The sequence below is a fragment of the Mastacembelus armatus genome, chromosome 17 (assembly GCF_900324485.2).
Source record: "Mastacembelus armatus chromosome 17, fMasArm1.2, whole genome shotgun sequence".
Classification (NCBI taxonomy): domain Eukaryota; kingdom Metazoa; phylum Chordata; class Actinopteri; order Synbranchiformes; family Mastacembelidae; genus Mastacembelus; species Mastacembelus armatus.
This window is the reverse complement of record NC_046649.1, coordinates 7250710-7268267: the sequence shown is the minus strand read 5'-3', so window position 1 is coordinate 7268267 and position 17558 is coordinate 7250710. Positions and strand designations below refer to the sequence as shown.

Here is a 17558-nt window from a genome sequence, read left to right as displayed (position 1 = left end):
CACTCAGCACCCCATCTTGACAGAAAAAAACAGAAATGTAGAAATTTTGGCAAATTTATTAAAAAAGAAAAACTGAAATATCACATGGTCATAAGTATTCAGACCCTGTGCTCAGTATTGAGTAGAAGCACCCTTTTGAGCTAGTACAGCCATGAGTCTTCTTGGGAATGATGCAACAAGTTTTTCACACCTGGATTTGGGGATCCTCTGCCATTCTTCCTTGCAGATCCTCTCCAGTTCTGTCAGGTTGGATGGTGAACGTTGGTGGACAGCCATTTTCAGGTCTCTCCAGAGATGCTCAATTGGGTTTAGGTCAGGGCTCTGGCTGGGCCAGTCAAGAACGGTCACAGAGTTGTTCCGAAGCCCCTCCTTTGTTATTTTAGCTGTGTGCTTAGGGGTCATTGTCCTGTTGAAAGGTGAACCTTCGGCCCAGTCTGAGGTCCTGAGCACTCTGGAAGAGGTTTTCTTCCAGGATATCTCTGTATTTGGCCGCATTCATCTTTCCTTCAATTGCAACCAGTCATCCTGTCCCTGCAGCTGAAAAACACCCCCACAACATGATGCTCCCACCACCATGTTTCACTGTAGGGATTGTATTGGGCAGGTGATGAGCAGTGCCTGGTTTTCTCCACACATACCGCTTAGAATTAATGCCAAAAAGTTCAATCTTGGTCTCATCAGACCAGAGAATCTTATTTCTCATAGTCTGGGAGTCCTTCATGTGTTTTTTGGCAAACTCTGTGCAGGCTTTCATGTGTCTTGCACTGAGGAGAGGCTTCCGTCGGGCCCCTCTGCCATAAAGCCCCGACTGGTGGAGGGCTGCAGTGATAGTTGACTTTGTGGAACTTTCTCCCATTTCCCTACTGCATCTCTGGAGCTCAGCCACAGTGATCTTTGGGTTCTTCTTTACCTCTCTCACCAAGGCTCTTCTCCCACGATTGCTCAGTTTGGCTGGACGGCCAGGTCTAGGAAGAGTTCTGGTCGTCCCAAACTTTTTCCATTTGAGGATTATGGAGGCCACTGTGCTCTTAGGAACCTTGAGTGCTGCAGAAATTCTTTTGTAACCTTGGCCAGATCTGTGCCTTGCCACAATTCTGTCTCTGAGCTCCTTGGGCAGTTCCTTCGACCTCATGATTCTCATTTGCTCTGACATGCACTGTGAGCTGTAAGGTCTTATATAGACAGGTGTGTGCCTTTCCTAATCAAGTCCAATCAGTTTAATTAAACACAGCTGGACTCCAATGAAGGAGCAGAACCATCTCAAGGAGGATCAGAAGAAATGGACAGCATGTGAGTTAAATATGAGTGTCACTGCAAAGGGTCTGAATACTTATGACCATGTGATATTTCAGTTTTTCTTTTGTAATAAATTTGCAAAAATTTCTACATTTCTGTTTTTCTCTGTCAAGATGGGGTGCTGAGTGTACATTAATGAGAAATAAAATGAACTTTTTTGATTTTGGCAAATGGCTGCAATGACACAAAGAGTGAAACATTTAAAGGGGTCTGAATACTTTTCGTACCCACTGTATATGGCCAAGTATGGTGAGCCATACTCGGAATTTGTGCTCTGCATTTTTACCCAATTCCAAAGTGAACACACACCCAGAGCAGTGGGCAGCCAGCGCTGCGGTGCCCGGGGAGCAGTTGGGGGTCCGGTGCCTTGCTCAAGGGTCTCACCTCAGTCATGGTATTGGTCACGGCAATTCCTGAGACTCAAACTACAATTTTCAGGTTACAAGTCCAATTCCCAATCCATTAGGCCACACAGCATGTGTGCTGCACACACCATGGTGACTTAGCACTGTTGCCTCACAGCAAGAAGGTTCCTGGTTTGAAACCCATCAGGGGCCTTTCTGTGTGGAGTTTGCATGTTCTCCCTGTGCTTGTGTGGGTTTTCTCCAGGTACTCTGGTTTCCTCCCACAGTCCAAAAACATGTATGTCAGGTTGATTGGTGACTCTAAATTTCCCATAGGAGTGAGTGTGAGTGTGTGAGGTTGTTTGTCTCTATGTGGCCCTGTGATGGACTGGTGACCTGTCCAGGGTGGACCCCTGCCTTTCACCCAGAGAGAGCTGGGATAGGCTCCAGCAGATCCCTGTGACCCTGGTTAGGAATAAGCGGGTATAGATGATGGATGGATGGATGGATGGACTGATGGATGGATAATTATCTGACTATCGTTCTGTGGCCACACAGGACTTTGCAAAGGGTGGCAAATGCCAACACTGTAATTAGTTCCACTTCACTCCAGTCCATGGCCTTGGTGTAAACCTAGTTAACTTAGAGTGAACCTTTGACAGGACCAAATATGACTGATTATGTCTATGTCAGTTATTTGCTCTGACAATCACAGGTCTGAATGCTTGAAGACATTTCTGTGCCTGGTCATAATGGTCAGGGTCCCTCCAGTAACATGTCTTTGGTCCCTGCACTCTGCCAAGACAGTCAAAGCTCCCTGTGCTGTGTCACACCAACCAAGAGGCCGACTGTCTTTCCACACCAGGGTCAGCACAGCAGCTGAGGTGCACCATGTGTGCACAAAGGCTGCCACTTTGCATAGTCTACAGTTACGATCTGGAACCAGACCAGCACTACTTGGCACAGCTAGAGAACAAAGACCAGTATAAGTCATGGCTGTAGGAGGTTGCATGCTTTATCTGATGTAACATTTGAAATGTATGTGCGTGCATTAGGGGGCGCTATTCCCCTTTTTAAGTAGAATATAAACGCACTCCTGTTTAAGAATCGGTGTTAAAGAAAAGTACTAATCCTTCAGCTGTAAAGAGATTAGGAAGCAGGAACCTAAACAGTTTCACATTATGAAAAACACAGTGAGGCTTTTAATGGAAAAGACGTTTTTGAGCTAATCAGATGATTTTTTTAATGATTATTATTTTGAACATAACTAAAAATGTGAGTTCTCGTGTTCCAAATCATTGACTGCATAATCTGTTGGAGGTTTTCTCTTCATCACGCTCTTCTCTGTAAATAAGACGAGCCTGGTTTTAGGGAGCATTAAGCCATGTAATCACCGCCTCAGGCTGAGGGCTGTCCGTGCCGAGTCTAAGCCAAGGTCACCAAGTTGATTCCAGCCGCTCATGTTTAGGGGCGGGCTGATGCAGGAGGGGGAGGGTTACAGCCCTGTACTTTCCATCTGAACGTCTCCCTGCAGTATCAAAGTACCACGTCTGCAGCGGGGAGAGAGGGGGAAGAGGACAGGGGATCAAAATAAGGAGAGTGAAGGAGAGGGAAGAGAAGACAGCGAGGAGTCAGGACCGCTTCACGACAAAGTAGGGTGCAACATCTGGAGCAAAGGGCTGGCCGGATATGGACATAGACACTGCCTACAACCCCACAGCCCCGTTTTAGACGCCCTCCTACTAGTAAGGTCCGAAATTTGGTTACAGTTTACCAAAACGCAAGAAAGAATGCAGAGACTGGACAAACACCTCCCCTCCTTTCTGTAACTCGAGAAATCAGCTGCAAGACCTTCTGGAAACTCTTTTGTGCTTTGCGCCAATCCCATCTCGCCTGTTTCATTCCTCCTCTGGATGCGTTTTAGATCATGTTTTGACGAATAAAAAAGGAGAAGATTGCGCGAAGTGTCGCACAGAGATTTGTCCGTTTTTGATTTGATTTTTTTTTTTTTTTTTTTTTGGAAAGTCCAGGGATGGCACCAGAGCTGAAGTCGCTCGTCCGATTGCTGCTGCTGGCGGTGGTGTGGGAGCTGAGCGCACAGGGAGCAGCGGAGAGAAAATTCAACCCAGAGGTGAGAAATAAAAACAAAGGTGAACAACCCATCCAGAATACAAGGCCTGAAGCCCTACGAATACATGCACAACAGATACATAACAGCCCTATAAATCAGCCCAAACAAGTCTCAGAACAAACTCCAGAAAAGAAGAATTAAAGCCACATTACAAAGCCCAGAAAAGAAAAGGGCATATAAATACAATCCAGAGTAAAACCAGATAAATCAACCTAGAGTTGAAGAATAAAAGAACACAAACTATAATGCATTCATTGTATTCATTGGGTTTTATTAACTTTTTTAAAAAGTGTAAATCATGCGTAAGTGTATACCATAGAGTAAGAGAGTATTTTAACATCTGTAGATAATCTCAACAGATGCCTGTTGTTGGAGCAGGGACAGGGGAAAGGCTTTGACCCTGGGTTAGAGGAAGCAGCCCATAATGATGATAGCTCTCATGAAAACACTGAGAAGTGCTGAGGAGGCAAAGCAGAGCAAGAGAAAAAGCCAACGAGAAGTGCATGAGCTTGTGTTGTGGTCAGAACAGAGACACAGGCAGTTTTGTGGCAGTGGAGGTTTGGGGGTGTGGGGTACAGTTAGATTCAGAGGGATGGGGAGATGTAATTGTTGACATCTGTCCTGAGCTATGCAGCATCTCGGTCAGCTGTGGAAAAACACTCCCCACAGCTTCAGCTCTGATTTTGTCTATTACAGACTTTGAATACCCCCCAAGATGGAGTACCAGATCTAAGCAGGGTTATAGATGAGGCAAGACTTTTAGAGTCAAGTTTTTCAAGTCAAGATTTTCTTTTGTCTGCTTTGTTTTTTCTCTGTCCGCAGTATCAGCTGTCCTCCAAGTCCACATCACACACAGTGTGAGGAAATCCTGTGTTAGTGTTACAGGAAGGGACTTTTGTTATGATACCCCTACACACCTGCTTCCTTCAGTACCATCAGTGTGTGTCAGGTTTGGTACATATGCTCGTGTGGCTGTAAGCAGAAAGACGATACACAGAAAAGAATGCAAAGTAATCAACTGTTTGACTTATTAACAATCAGTGATTGGTTATTTGTAAGAGCGTGATTTGAATTTGATTTGTTACTTTGTAATTGGAAAGTCCTAAGTCCTTGTTTTTTTAATTGACCTTTGTATATCATCACCATCCACAAGCACCATCCACATTCAGCAACGCGCTGAATATGTGAGAGCATATGAAACTTTTTTCTACAACATAGAGATGAATGTAAGTGATTTTTATTCTGAATGTACTGAATGACCTCTAATTAGAAAGATTATCAGGTGTCTGTGGGAGTTTGAGCAGCTTGGCCTGAGGGGCCCTGGAAGTTTACATTGATTAGGTCATTCACCTACTGTCTTATGATGTTTTTTTTTATAAAACCACTCATTCCATGGATGTTTGTGACCTCATGGCCTCCGCAAACCCACATCCGATCAGGGCCACTGCACATTTCCACTATACACTAGGTAGGATGACACAGTGGGCTGTTTGTGTTTTAATTACACAAACAATTCCAATTAAGTGAGTGTTTGCCTATGTGTCAGTAAGTCTGTGTGGGTGAGGGCTATAAGGATGCAGAGGTCATTTCCTGTGGTCTGTGGCAGAGGTGGGAAGTGGGCAGTTAAAGTACCTGATGTGTTCGAAACCACATTATGTGTGTAACACAACGCACATTTTCTCACATACCATATGAGCGGCAATCTTTCTCAAGCACATACAGAAATGGCTACAAGCTGAGGTCACTCACTGCGAGGGAAGCTACATGGACGAGATGATGAAAGTGAGGGGCAGAGCACAGTAAGGACGCTGTTGATGGCTTGAAAGGAAGGCATTGTGGCAACAGGAGTGATGCAATCTGGGAAAGGAACAGTTGGAAAATGAAGCACTTATCAGTTGAATAGGACAGGATGTAAATCACAGTCGTCATGCACACATCCTGCATGAATAGGTCTCTTTCCTTCTGATTCTAAAGAATAAGCATTGACATGAGAGAATTCAGATGAGTTAGACCTGAAACTTTCCACCAGTCCTGTCCTGTCGTCTTACTAGTCATTTAGAGGAAGGAAGTGTAGAGTTCTCAGACAAAGCCATATCAGTGGGTGGCCTGGGGGCAGCCTCCATATGGAAAGATAGGAGGTGTTGCAGGAAATGAGGTAATATGCAATGGAATTAGCTCGTTTCCTGTCACTTGTTCCTGTTTCCTCTGATGAGCTAAATTTTAAGGCGGCTTTTCTTTTAGAGACAAAATCCTGCCATTGCTATTTGCTCTAGATTGACTTATTGCTCAAATGACACTGGCAGAGTCATGTGTCACCAGGTCTTTAATGTGAACTGAATATCCTGAAACAAACAACATCTCAAACATCCACACAAAGTCAGACGCTAACAGCCAATCAGGAGATGCTGCAAGAAAAGAGGGAGCAATAATTTCATATGTTTATGACATGTGACGTAATATTGGTCCTGGATGTGGATGTGTAATGAGGAGCTGTGTGCTCTATATCCAGCTTGCTGGACTCCCATCAGTGTTGACCAGTACAGTTTCTTTCCATTGGCCCAGACAATGGAACAACTGACTCTTTTCTGAAATGTAATGCCTTCTCCTCTCTCTCTCATCCTATGCAAAATGGACACTCTGCCTACTGACGTCCATAACACCCACTGTTGATTTATGTAGATCTTCCATTAAACAATGACCTCACATCACTGCTTTTGAGCACACTGTTTCCTTGAGCTGCACATCCTGGGTTTGGTAGAGCTAGAGATCAAAATCGCCTTTGATACTAAAATGTTTCCATGCAACAGCTTTAAGCAGTGGTACAGTGATACTGTACACCTGTATTCATGGTCTTGGCAGGGTTATTTGAAAAGATAAAAAACTGGTGGCTAAAGTATTAGATGAATGTAAGTATAAATACAGATAAATGGCTGAAAGAAATCGATGGATACAGAATGAGAGTAACAGACAAACGTTGAAAGAGTTATCTTAAATAATTCACCTAAATTCTGGTTGTCTGAGAAGTGGGTCTGTCTGACTGGGCTGTCGCTCTATACCAAAAGTGTGTATTAGATTGGGCTGGTAACTCCTTTGCTGCTGTAGTGACCATTTCCTCTTCCTGCTGCTTAGTTCTCCAGCGCAGTAATGGGGTCAGAAATAGCTGATTGTGACGGTGAATGAGACTTTGTCAAATCAGATGACGGACTCGTGAAAGAGTTGTGGAAGCCTTAAAGTTAAAACAAGCCTTTGCTGTCATTCAACAGCAGCCTCTTGACTCAGATGACGGAAGTAAGATTTTATAGAAAAGAAAACACAGTAATTCATAGTAAATATCAGGCATTAAACACCCTTTATTCCCCTATAATGACAGTGAAATAGACCCAACTGTGAGATGATAAGGTCTTCTTCAGGAGAGGAAAACCCACATTATTAATAATTAAAAGTCCCACAACTTGCAGGAGTCTCATTATGACCCCTAATTAGAGGCTTGTAGATCCAACTAACTCCCATCTCTCTCTCTCTCTCTCTCTCTCGCTCTCTCTCTGCCACTTGTGTGGATGTGCTGTAACAGTGGCAAACAGTGAGCCTTTATGTGTCCACTGCAGCTCCATGGGTGAGTCAGAACCAGAAAGAGCTCATTCAGGGGTGAAGTCTAAACACTGAGACCTCCATGTCTCCCAAGGACAGACAGAGAGGCAGAGATTAGACCTCCAAGAGCCTCCAAAACTGCCCATACTAGAGTGTGTTTCTGGATATGCATCAGGGATTTTCATACAAGCATAGACACGTAAATATGAACCTAGAGACCTGGGCACATATTCAGATAATTAAGGTCAGCACGACTTGTTTTCAGTGGAAAATGCTGAAACAAGGTAGCTAAACATGATTTGCCTTCAGTGTATTAGGCAACTATTAACTGCAGATTGGCTATACAGCAATAATTGAATGGCTCTGGGTGTGGCTGTCCATAAGTATTTAGTCTCATGTCTCTGGGTTTTCCATAAGAGAAGGATGAAGGGAGAAGAGAGGAGACGGGGGTGGAGTGATGAGGCAAAGACAGAGACATGGACGTGGAGGAAAGAGCTTGACTTTGAGGTTTGGATGCATGTAGGAAGAAATTCCCCGTTAAATTGCTGACTGACGCTGCTGCTTGACTGGAGACATTGGCTGAGGTTGCCCAAGGCCTGACTCTCACCCTGGGACACTCCCTATCTTTCTCTCTTCTCTTTCTCAATCCCGTTCTCTGCACATACACCCACTAGAATAATTACACCAATAGATCACTTCAAGCCCCAGCATGCCCCTCGCAACCCTCAACAACAATTAAAAAAAAGTCAAGTCAGTTATTTTGGACTGTGTTGGACCTTTATCAGCTAAGCCCTTACTATATCCACACAATAAAACACACCCTAAAACCCACTAGATGCTCACAAAGTGACTGTGTACAGCAGAATATCAAAGTGGCCTTGGTTTCAGTGCTCACAATAGCTACAGTGTTATTTTTCAGCACCGGCTGTGTGGGAGAGGTGCAGAGTGAAGCCGCTGGCACCGGTCCGGATAGAAAACCAGCACTGCAGTGAAATGGGTTTCCAGGGGAAAGTAAGGTCAGTCTTTGCTGGGACTGAAGAAACTGGATAACCGAAGAACTCAGTGACCATCGTCATGTACAAACTGTTTAGTCATAACTACGGCAATCTGCACCGAAACACAAACAAAGTAGCTGCAAAATAACATAGAAACCAGAGTTAATCTTTAACTCTTCAAGGGGGATTTCCTGAGTTTCTGTCTCACTGGGTTTATGCTGAAACCTGAACTGTCTTTGTTTGAAGCTTTTTGTCCATAAACGCTTGGCAGCGTTCTCTCATGTTGACCTTAGCCTCAGTTAACTATGGTCTTCACTGAAAAGCCAAATGTTGATGGTTGAATAGCTTTTGTGTGCAGTCACTGAATGGAGACATGCCAGGTGCTTGAAACTGATGTTGCTCTGTTGGCTACAAGATACCAAAACACAGAAAGACATTATTAAAGTGTATTTTCGCTGTCAGCCAGGAATGTGTTTTTGCTGCAAGCACTTAAAAACCTCCTGAACTTCTGGTCCTTGTGCTTGCTAATCAACAGCATAACAAACACTGGATTGATAACAAAAATAAAGTGTCTGTTTCCAATTTAATCTCTCTTTTTTTCCTAAGAAGACTGGAGGTTGTTGGGTTTTATTGTGCAATATTTCTCACGAGCGTCCTTGTTTTTTTGGTTGTTTTGTTTTTTGCTTTGCTCTGCAGTCATGGCTGCAGCAGTATGGTTACCTGCCCCCTGGGGACCTAAGAATTCAGGCCAACCGCTCCCCTCAATCCATCCCCTCAGCCATTGCTGCCATGCAGAGGTTCTACGGCCTCACGGTCACCGGCAACTTTGACGACAAGACCATCGAGTAAGATACAGTACCTCGGCCAGCCTTACTCTCCATTATTTAAAAGCGTGCAGGACAGAATACACAATTGCGTTTTCCTTGCAGGGCCATGAAGCGGCCGCGCTGTGGAGTGCCAGATAAGTTTGGTGCTGAGCTGAAGAGCAACCTGAGGAAGAAGCGATACGCCATCCAGGGCCTGAAGTGGGAAAAAAGAGACATCACATTCTCGTAAGTCAGCTGATTGAATGAGCTGAATGTGATACGTCAGCAGGAATACGATGGGACTTAACTTAAAGCTTTTTTAACACTATGATATTTGTTTAATTTTATCTTTGCCCCCTACGAACTGTGAAAACCCAAACTAATTAGGAATCTGTTGGGTAAATGAAAGGCCTTTTCTATACAAAGGCATTAACTCATTGTCTTATCTTTCCCACCATCTCCTTTTACACTCACACACACACAAACACACAAAATCACACACAATCACGCTCTTCAGTATTCAGAACTACACCCCGAAGGTGGGTGAGTACGAGACCCATGAGGCCATCAGGAAGGCCTTCAAGGTGTGGGAGAGCATCACTCCGCTTCATTTCCGGGAAATTCCCTACCATTATATAAGGGACAAGGTGGAGGAGTATGCCGACATCATGCTGTTTTTTGCTGAGGGTTTCCATGGTGATAGCAGCCCGTTTGATGGCGAGGGGGGCTTCCTGGCACACGCCTACTTCCCTGGTAATGGCATTGGTGGAGACACCCACTTTGATGAAGCTGAGCCATGGACAACTGGAAACCAGAATCTGCATGGTGAGGATCTAGGTTGAAACCGACTGTTCAGAGAAATGTTTTTGTTTTTTCTAGTGATTCCTTGAAACCAGATACCAGACTCCCCCAACAGTTTTCTGTCGTGAGCAAAACACAGGCAGCAACATGCCCAGTCTTCTGTCAGTCCAATTGAGGGAGTGAACACGCTGGAAAATATAAACACAGCAGAAATGAAGAAGTGTTTATTTCTGGATTGCAGCAGACACACAGTGTCAGCTGTTTGAGTCAATGACAACCTCACATGACCGGCAGCTTGTTTTTATTTTTGATCTACTGATGTGTCTGGTAGTAGCATGACTCTGAGTCACTTTGAACTAAAGAAAAGGGAACATTCCCTATAAGTTCCTATAAGCTCAAACCCTGTTTTACTCTCCCCACTTTGCTCTGTTATTGAAATAAAGTTCTATTAAATGTTTGGATCTGGGCTCTGTTTCAGGGAATGACATATTCCTGGTGGCGGTGCATGAACTGGGCCACGCTCTGGGTCTGGAACACTCCAATGACCCTTCAGCCATCATGGCTCCCTTCTACCAGTGGATGGACACCGAAAACTTCCAGCTTCCTGATGACGACCTCAGAGGCATACAGCAGCTTTACGGTGGGTTGGAGTCTGGATCACTGTTAAAAGTTCCTGTTTGCAAGCATTTAATAATAACCTTTTGTGATATACCACTATCACTGTTAACTTTTGTACAATCCAGGCTTAACGTAATAAAACAGAACCTGCATTATATGGTGTGTAGAGATTAAAACTAGATTTAAGGTTAGACCTTGTAATGCATTTTCTCATGTCTTTTTTCACACAGGGTCTAGATCAGGCCCTCCACCCCCCCCTGTAACACCCCGTACACCTTATCACGACCCCCAGCCCACATATTCACCTGACAAGCCTCGCTATGGCCCCAACATATGTGATGGACACTTTGACTCCATTGCCATCCTCAGAGGAGAAATGTTTGTGTTCAAGGTAAAGCAACTGGACTAACACCAAAACTGACGCTGTGATTTGACTGTTTTTCTAGCGGGCTGAACTCACATCTTTTTCTTCTTGTTGTTGTTGCTCTCTTTCAGGATAAATGGTTCTGGAGAGTACGTAACAACCGTGTGTTGGATGGATACCCCATGCCAATAGGTCATTTCTGGAGGGGTTTGCCCAGTAATGTCAACGCTGCTTTTGAAAGGGACGATGGGAAATTTGCTTTCTTTAAAGGTAAGTCAGGTTTTAGTACATCAACAAAACATTTACATAATATACAAACCAATGAAACAAGTCACTAATAAACAGGCAAAGTACTGCAGATAACTCATCGTTCTCTGTCTGTCTGCTCTGTTTCTCCAGGGGACCGGTACTGGTTGTTCAGCGAATCTATTCTAGATTCTGGTTACCCTAAGAGTCTTAAGGAAATGGGCACAGGGCTCCCCAAAGATCGAATAGATGCCGCTCTGTTCTACACACCCACTGGACAGACCTTCTTCTTCAGAGCAAACAAGTTAGTCATCCTCATTGCTTGTCCACTTATATGCCACAAGGAAACTGTGCTGAAGTTTATAAGGCAGTGATTACAAGGAAAAGCCATTTGTGTCAGCGTCACCAGAAGATATGTTTGAACGTTGACCATATAAGGTGTAAACATATGAACTCATCCCCTTACTCTGAATTACACACTTGCTTCTCATTGAAACATAACAAACCTTGGTGGAACTTTGAACCTTTACCTTGCAGTCAGTGATGATTGCAGTGCAAATGGCCACATATAAACAAAGTCTGGTTTATGCTTTTTTGCAAATTCTTTAGAAAAACAACTGCGATTGCACATCCCCTGAGACCAGACAACCTCTCAGTCGCTTTTCAAGTAATTTAAGACAAATCCAAATGAACTCTGAAGTGAAATATTTTAGGACAAGTCCAAATCAAGTGTTTAGTCTTTTAAGGAAAGTCTTAAGGCGAGTTTCAATCTTGTCCAAGTAAAGTTTAAAGTCACCTGAGACAAGCCTAAGTCAAGGATTCAGTCTATTTGGGAATATGTAGGCCATGTCTCAGGCAAGACATGTCAAAGTTAAGTGCCAAGTCTTTTAGGGCAAGGCCAAGTCAGGCCTGAGTCACTTGAGGCTTTACGCAAACATGTGTCAGATAAACAAATTTCCAGTTAACTCTTTAAGAGAAATAAATACAGAGTAAAGTCCTAAGTTTTTCAGGACAGTTCATTTGAGATAAGTCCAAGTCACGTCTCGTGTATGTTAGAATAAGTCTCAAATCTTCAGGGCAAGTGCAAGAAAATCTTAAATCACTGTTGTCTAACCCTGGCTGTTCCTCTCTCATCTGATGTTTAGGTATTACCGCTTCAATGAAGAACTGCGAACAGTTGACCCTGGCTACCCAAAATCTGTTAGTGTGTGGCAGGGGGTGCCTGACAACATCAAGGCAGCTTTCATGAGCAAAGATCAAAGTAAGGGGGGGGGGGTTGTAACTTTATATGAAATTTTCCCCCCACATCTTGGTTTGAACTGTGCCGTTCTTTGAGTTCAGGTTAGTTTCTCACATTACGTTCTCCTCCTCAGCATACACCTACTTCTACAAATCCAACAAGTACTGGAAATTCAACAACCAGATAATGCGTGTGGAACCAGGATACCCCAAATCTGCCCTTCGTGACTGGATGGGCTGTCCCAATGAAGACCCCAAGACGGACGGAGGAAGAGGCGGAGGCGGACACGACAAGGACAAGGAGAGAGAGAAGGACACGGAGCAGGAAGATAAGGACAGAACTAGAGATAGAGAGACGGAGAAAGAGAAGGATACAGGGAAGGAGGAGAATACGGAGGTGATCATTAACACGGTGAATGAAGTGGTGGAAACCGGTGGAGTTGGCGTAGCGGCAGTGGTGGCGATTCTATTGCTGTTAGTGTGTGTGATTGCAACGCTGGCAGCTTTGGTGTTTTTCCATTGGTACGGCACCCCACGCCGACTCCTCTACTGTAAACGATCTTTACTGGACAAGGTGTAGACTGGGTGGGAGGGGAGGAGGATGGGAGAGCAAGACAGGGAGAGGAAGAGAAAAAAGTGGAAGGGAATGATGAACACAGGTAACAGAAAAAGGGAGAAAGAGATAAAACAGAAGGAAAGAGCAGAAAGAAAAGTGCCAGACTTAAAATATTTTACCACTGCCAGATTCCTTTTGCGCTATCTGTCAACCACTCTAACCTTCCCTTTATTCGTTTTTTTCCTTCTCCCTTCTCTCTCTCTCCCTCTATCCTCACGGTTTCTGACGCCAGCTCATTGCTGTTTGTTTTAGCCTTTTTCAATGTCTTATTTTTAGTTTTTGCCAGTGGTCAGTGTTTGTCCTTGTGAATTTCCGCTTCAAAATTGCATCTTCATGATGCCCATTCTAGCATGTTCCTTTTCGTAAGCAAACAGTGTCTTTGATCATTCCTATCCCCCGTTAACGTGCGCACACCCACATAAACATTCCAATTTGCAAACCACAGCGGTGTTGTCACTGTGTTTTCAATATTCCAGTAAAGCAACATGTCAGAGCCAGTATGGACCATAAAAGGGAAACCAAACGTTAGCTCACGGTCTTAGGAAAAATGAGAGGCACGCTCATGTCAGAGTAAAGCAATAAATACAACTGTCTTTTCCCTTTTTATAGCAGTGTCTTTAATGGTGGTAATTATTATTATAAATGATTTTGTCATTGTTATTATGACTATTACTATTATTGTTGTCCTCTGTGTAAAGAATGTGTTTTTTGTACATTGTCATTAAAACGTCCTGCTGGACAGTGACATACAGTTTTGAAAGTGGCCTTAATTTTATATATGTGGGGACAGTGAATGGGGAAGAGGGTTATGTATTCTTGAAACTTGATTGTTTTTTTTTTTTTTTACCTTGAATCCATCTCAAATGAAAATAAATTGAAGATCTGAAAATAACTTTTTGTCATTGTACTTGTTTACAGTTCTTAAATCATGGTGCTAGTATTACTAGTATATATTCCTAGTCAGGGGTTATAAGTAGTTTAACAACAATGATGATAGTAGTGATGATGATGATGATCTAGTTTTCTCAATGAGATTTTGTGTGTTTTCTTATCTTTTTTAGCATTTCTTCTGAAATAAAGTAATTTCAAAAGGCATTCTGTGCTTTGATTTTCACTTAGTAAAGCATTCACTTAATCACTGCCATCTTTCATCTGACCACTGGTGCCATCCAGGTTTTTTTAAACAGTAATATTTAGTTTTGTCGAAAGTGTTTTCATATAATCCAGCTCTTACACATACTTTTCTCATTTACCACTCATATTGATCACATTGCTCTTCCATCTGGTCTTCCCCAGTCTTCCTGGACCTCCAGGTTTCTTGTTCCCCGACTGCACCACTCTGCGTTACTGGGGATCAGAAACTGGGTCGGAAAATGCTGACTGGATCCAAAGCTTAAGTAGAAACAGGGATGAAGACGATTGTGTAAAACCATTGCTGCACAGCAGGAAAACATATCTCAACTATACTGTTACAGAGTGTGAATTCTTGTATTGCCATTCTTACGAGGACCAAATATCCTACACTAGAAGAGTATGATGATAAAAATCATGCAAAGTGAGGACTTTTTTTTCCTTCAGTAAAGGCTGAAATTAGGATTTCGATAAAACAATGGAGAGATTTAAGATCTAGATTTAAGATTGTCAAGGTCAGTGGGTGAAAGTGAATGCAGGTCCTCACAAGTATAGCAATACAAGCATGCACACATGGGTGTATGTAACTGCTATAAATGTCTTTATTTGTGCATTATGTACTGTGTACATGTGCACTTCCATCCACTAAGAGTCAATAAAAATTCAAACGGTAAATGTAAGCCTCTCCCCACTCCTTAATGAGCCGCACTAATGAGCAACAGCCATACAGACATAAGACTCACTGTAAAGATGACTGACTGCAACTGAAAGCAAGTGGGTGGGGGTCGGCGGCTCTGTGATATGTTATATTACAGCAATGGGGCTTTTGCAATTAAAATGATGAGGTATTTTCCTATTGTGCCGAAAAGATTTAGGGCGCCCATTTGTCTCCACTTCGCTGCAGTGTTATGAAGAGCTGAGGCTGGGGAGAGAAGTCACGAGGATCTTTGGGGGGAGTGGAGAGGGGAGGAGATGAAGGAGGAGAGAGGAGGGTTAAGTCACATTTGGAGGCCAGAGATGGAGCAGAATTCCATGAGCAACATCTGGAATTCCAACTGCATCATGTGGGCCAGACACACAGTGGGACATGGCAATAAAAGGAATGGGGGATGGGAGTTGGTTTGGATCTGTTAAACTTTTTTTTTTTGCTTTGTCAAGGCCACAATATATAAGGATAGGTAAAGAAAAAGAAATGTAAAAAAGAAATAGCTGCTTTTTCCTCCTTGGCAGGTTTCAGTATGCACCTTTCTTTGCACATAAAGGGTTTTCCCTGCACTAATCTCCTCTGAGACAAGCACCCAAAACAGATACTTTCACTGTGGGTCACCAGTTGCTGTTCTCTGTCTTCCCTCAGCAGTGTGGAAAAAAGAATCGGCTCAGCATAATTCTTCCCCACAGTCCTCTCTTTTCTCTCCTCTGTGTGTAAGAGAAGAACTTTTCTTCCCTGCCTGCAAAAATGACTCGCTTCTTTTTCAAGACGACCAACAAAAGACTACACCACAATGCCTCTTGTAGCCAACTCCACTTCACATTTACCCCACATAGGTCATTTCTTTAAAGTGTCCATTTTCAACAAGGGCCAATCTGCAACTATTAACTCTTTCGATCTATATATGTCTTATATGTCAAGTGCCACACATCACATCGACTGATCTCAATATGTCACCTCTCAGTTAAATTCTACTTCATCAAGCCTCATTAGCAAGCTCATTTTGTGTTTTTTATGCGCTGGACACTTCCTGTGCATGTTTTAGTTGGCATGTGTATAGCAAGCAGACTGATGAATGGAAATTTCCCAATAGGGGAAAATCCTGCACTTTGCTATTGTGTCTTATAATAGCCAACAAGAACATCATGCGGTAATTGCAGGACCAACCTCAGAGGGGAGAGTCAGTAACATTCCCATTAAAAGAGAATGAAAGATGACTGGAGAAGGGTTAGTGCTGCACTCTGCCTGGTAACAAGGATGTGGGATGGTGCTGAAGGGAACTGGTGAGCGGCTATATAGGTTACACATGGTTTTCATTTGCATCAGTTAAAGCTCTGCCACATCCTGCACTAATACAGCAAAGAGGAACAGAGTTCACCCTCTTCTGTGTTGTTACTTTGATGCAACCAAACACACATACAGAGATTGAATGTAAAGTGCTTGATCTTTCTGCAGCGTTCACTCCCTCCATGAAAGAACGGAGGTGAAGTCATCGTATTTTGTTTGTGAAGAACTTTCTTTTGCATGTTCAGCATGTTAGATGTTGTTAAACAGGGTAATTCAGCAATTTCGTATTACACGTCCATAAAGATAGGAAAATGATTAGAGACATTAAAATCATGTTCACAGTTGTCTGGTAAACAGGTGTCGTTCAAATGGACAAACAAGATTTGCTAGCATATGTTCTTGAACATTTGTAAATACATATTCACATTTTCAGGCTCCATCCTGAACTCGCCTCCCTGACGGGTTGAATCATCCCATCCTACATGCCTGATGAGAAGCTCCTAGCTATATGTGATAAATGAAACGCAGACATTCTTAAAGTTAATAAAACCTGTGAGCTTCTTGCTGACATGGCCAAATGGTGTGAAAACCTCTACATTCTGTAGAAAACCTGTTGACCTTCAAACGAGGTGCTAAATGCTGAAAAAGGGTGCAATCATACTTTGGAACTTCTGCAATTGCTCACTCACACACTATTTAACTGTGGTATACACTGCCAATGAAGGCAGAAGGATCAATACCTAATACTTTTTCCGTTATGTCTGCATCTTATTATTCCATTTAGCTACACATGGAACTATGCATGGAAAAGTTTCCTATTAAACATAATTTTGCATGCCCCAGATATCCTAATCTCAGTTTACTGTTTCATCATGTATTTCACCAAATGTTCAATTTGCAATCTTTGTTTTCTTAGCTATGCTGTTTTGCCCACCTCTGCCCCCTCAGTGCTGAATCTGCTGAAAGCTATCAGTTTAAAGCTACGTGCCTACTTTTGCTACAATGTGTGCACTTTGAATTGGGTGTGGTGCAATGTGGGGGCTTTGTGTGGTGAAAAAAATACAGGTGCAAGGAAGTTGAACAATCAACATTTCAACCTTCCTAGCTTGCTTGTTTTTCAAACCCATGTCTCATATTGCGTGGTTTCCCAAGCCTAGCAAGAAAACACCACCATCATATGAGATGTTGATTCAGGTTCTACAAGCTCAGCTACCCTCACCCTGACCCAGTCATATTGCTCAAAGCCTGGTCAGGACAGTGAGCACATTTCATCTGACATCTAAATACATGTACAGTCACTGTCTGAAATCGAGACCACAAGAAAGAAGCAGTGAGAGCCCCCAATTCCTCATTCTACCTCCCCAGCCTCCCCACATCTCATGCAGTC

At 43.2% G+C, this 17558-nt stretch overlaps 1 protein-coding gene across 1 annotated transcript; it reads left to right on the top strand.

Moving 5' to 3' along the window:
* Positions 1 to 3169: 3169 nt before the first annotated feature.
* On the top strand, positions 3170 to 13795 carry mmp14b (matrix metallopeptidase 14b (membrane-inserted)). Its single transcript, XM_026313324.2, has 10 exons — positions 3170 to 3771; positions 9051 to 9199; positions 9284 to 9406; positions 9678 to 9985; positions 10440 to 10601; positions 10810 to 10970; positions 11075 to 11213; positions 11343 to 11493; positions 12335 to 12450; positions 12563 to 13795. Exons 1-10 carry the CDS (start codon positions 3673 to 3675, stop codon positions 13006 to 13008), a joined length of 1854 nt encoding a protein of 617 aa, XP_026169109.1. The 5' UTR covers positions 3170 to 3672; the 3' UTR covers positions 13009 to 13795.
* The last annotated feature ends 3763 nt before the right edge of the window (positions 13796 to 17558 follow it).

Bases quoted from the DNA above. Each gene is read 5' to 3' on its own strand.
- mmp14b (XM_026313324.2), top strand. From the start codon at position 3,673: ATGGCACCAGAGCTGAAGTCGCTCGTCCGATTGCTGCTGCTGGCGGTG. The intron at 10,971-11,074 runs GTAAAGCAACTG...GCTCTCTTTCAG, and splicing joins GAGAAATGTTTGTGTTCAAG to GATAAATGGTTCTGGAGAGT. The intron at 11,214-11,342 runs GTAAGTCAGGTT...CTGTTTCTCCAG, and splicing joins GAAATTTGCTTTCTTTAAAG to GGGACCGGTACTGGTTGTTC.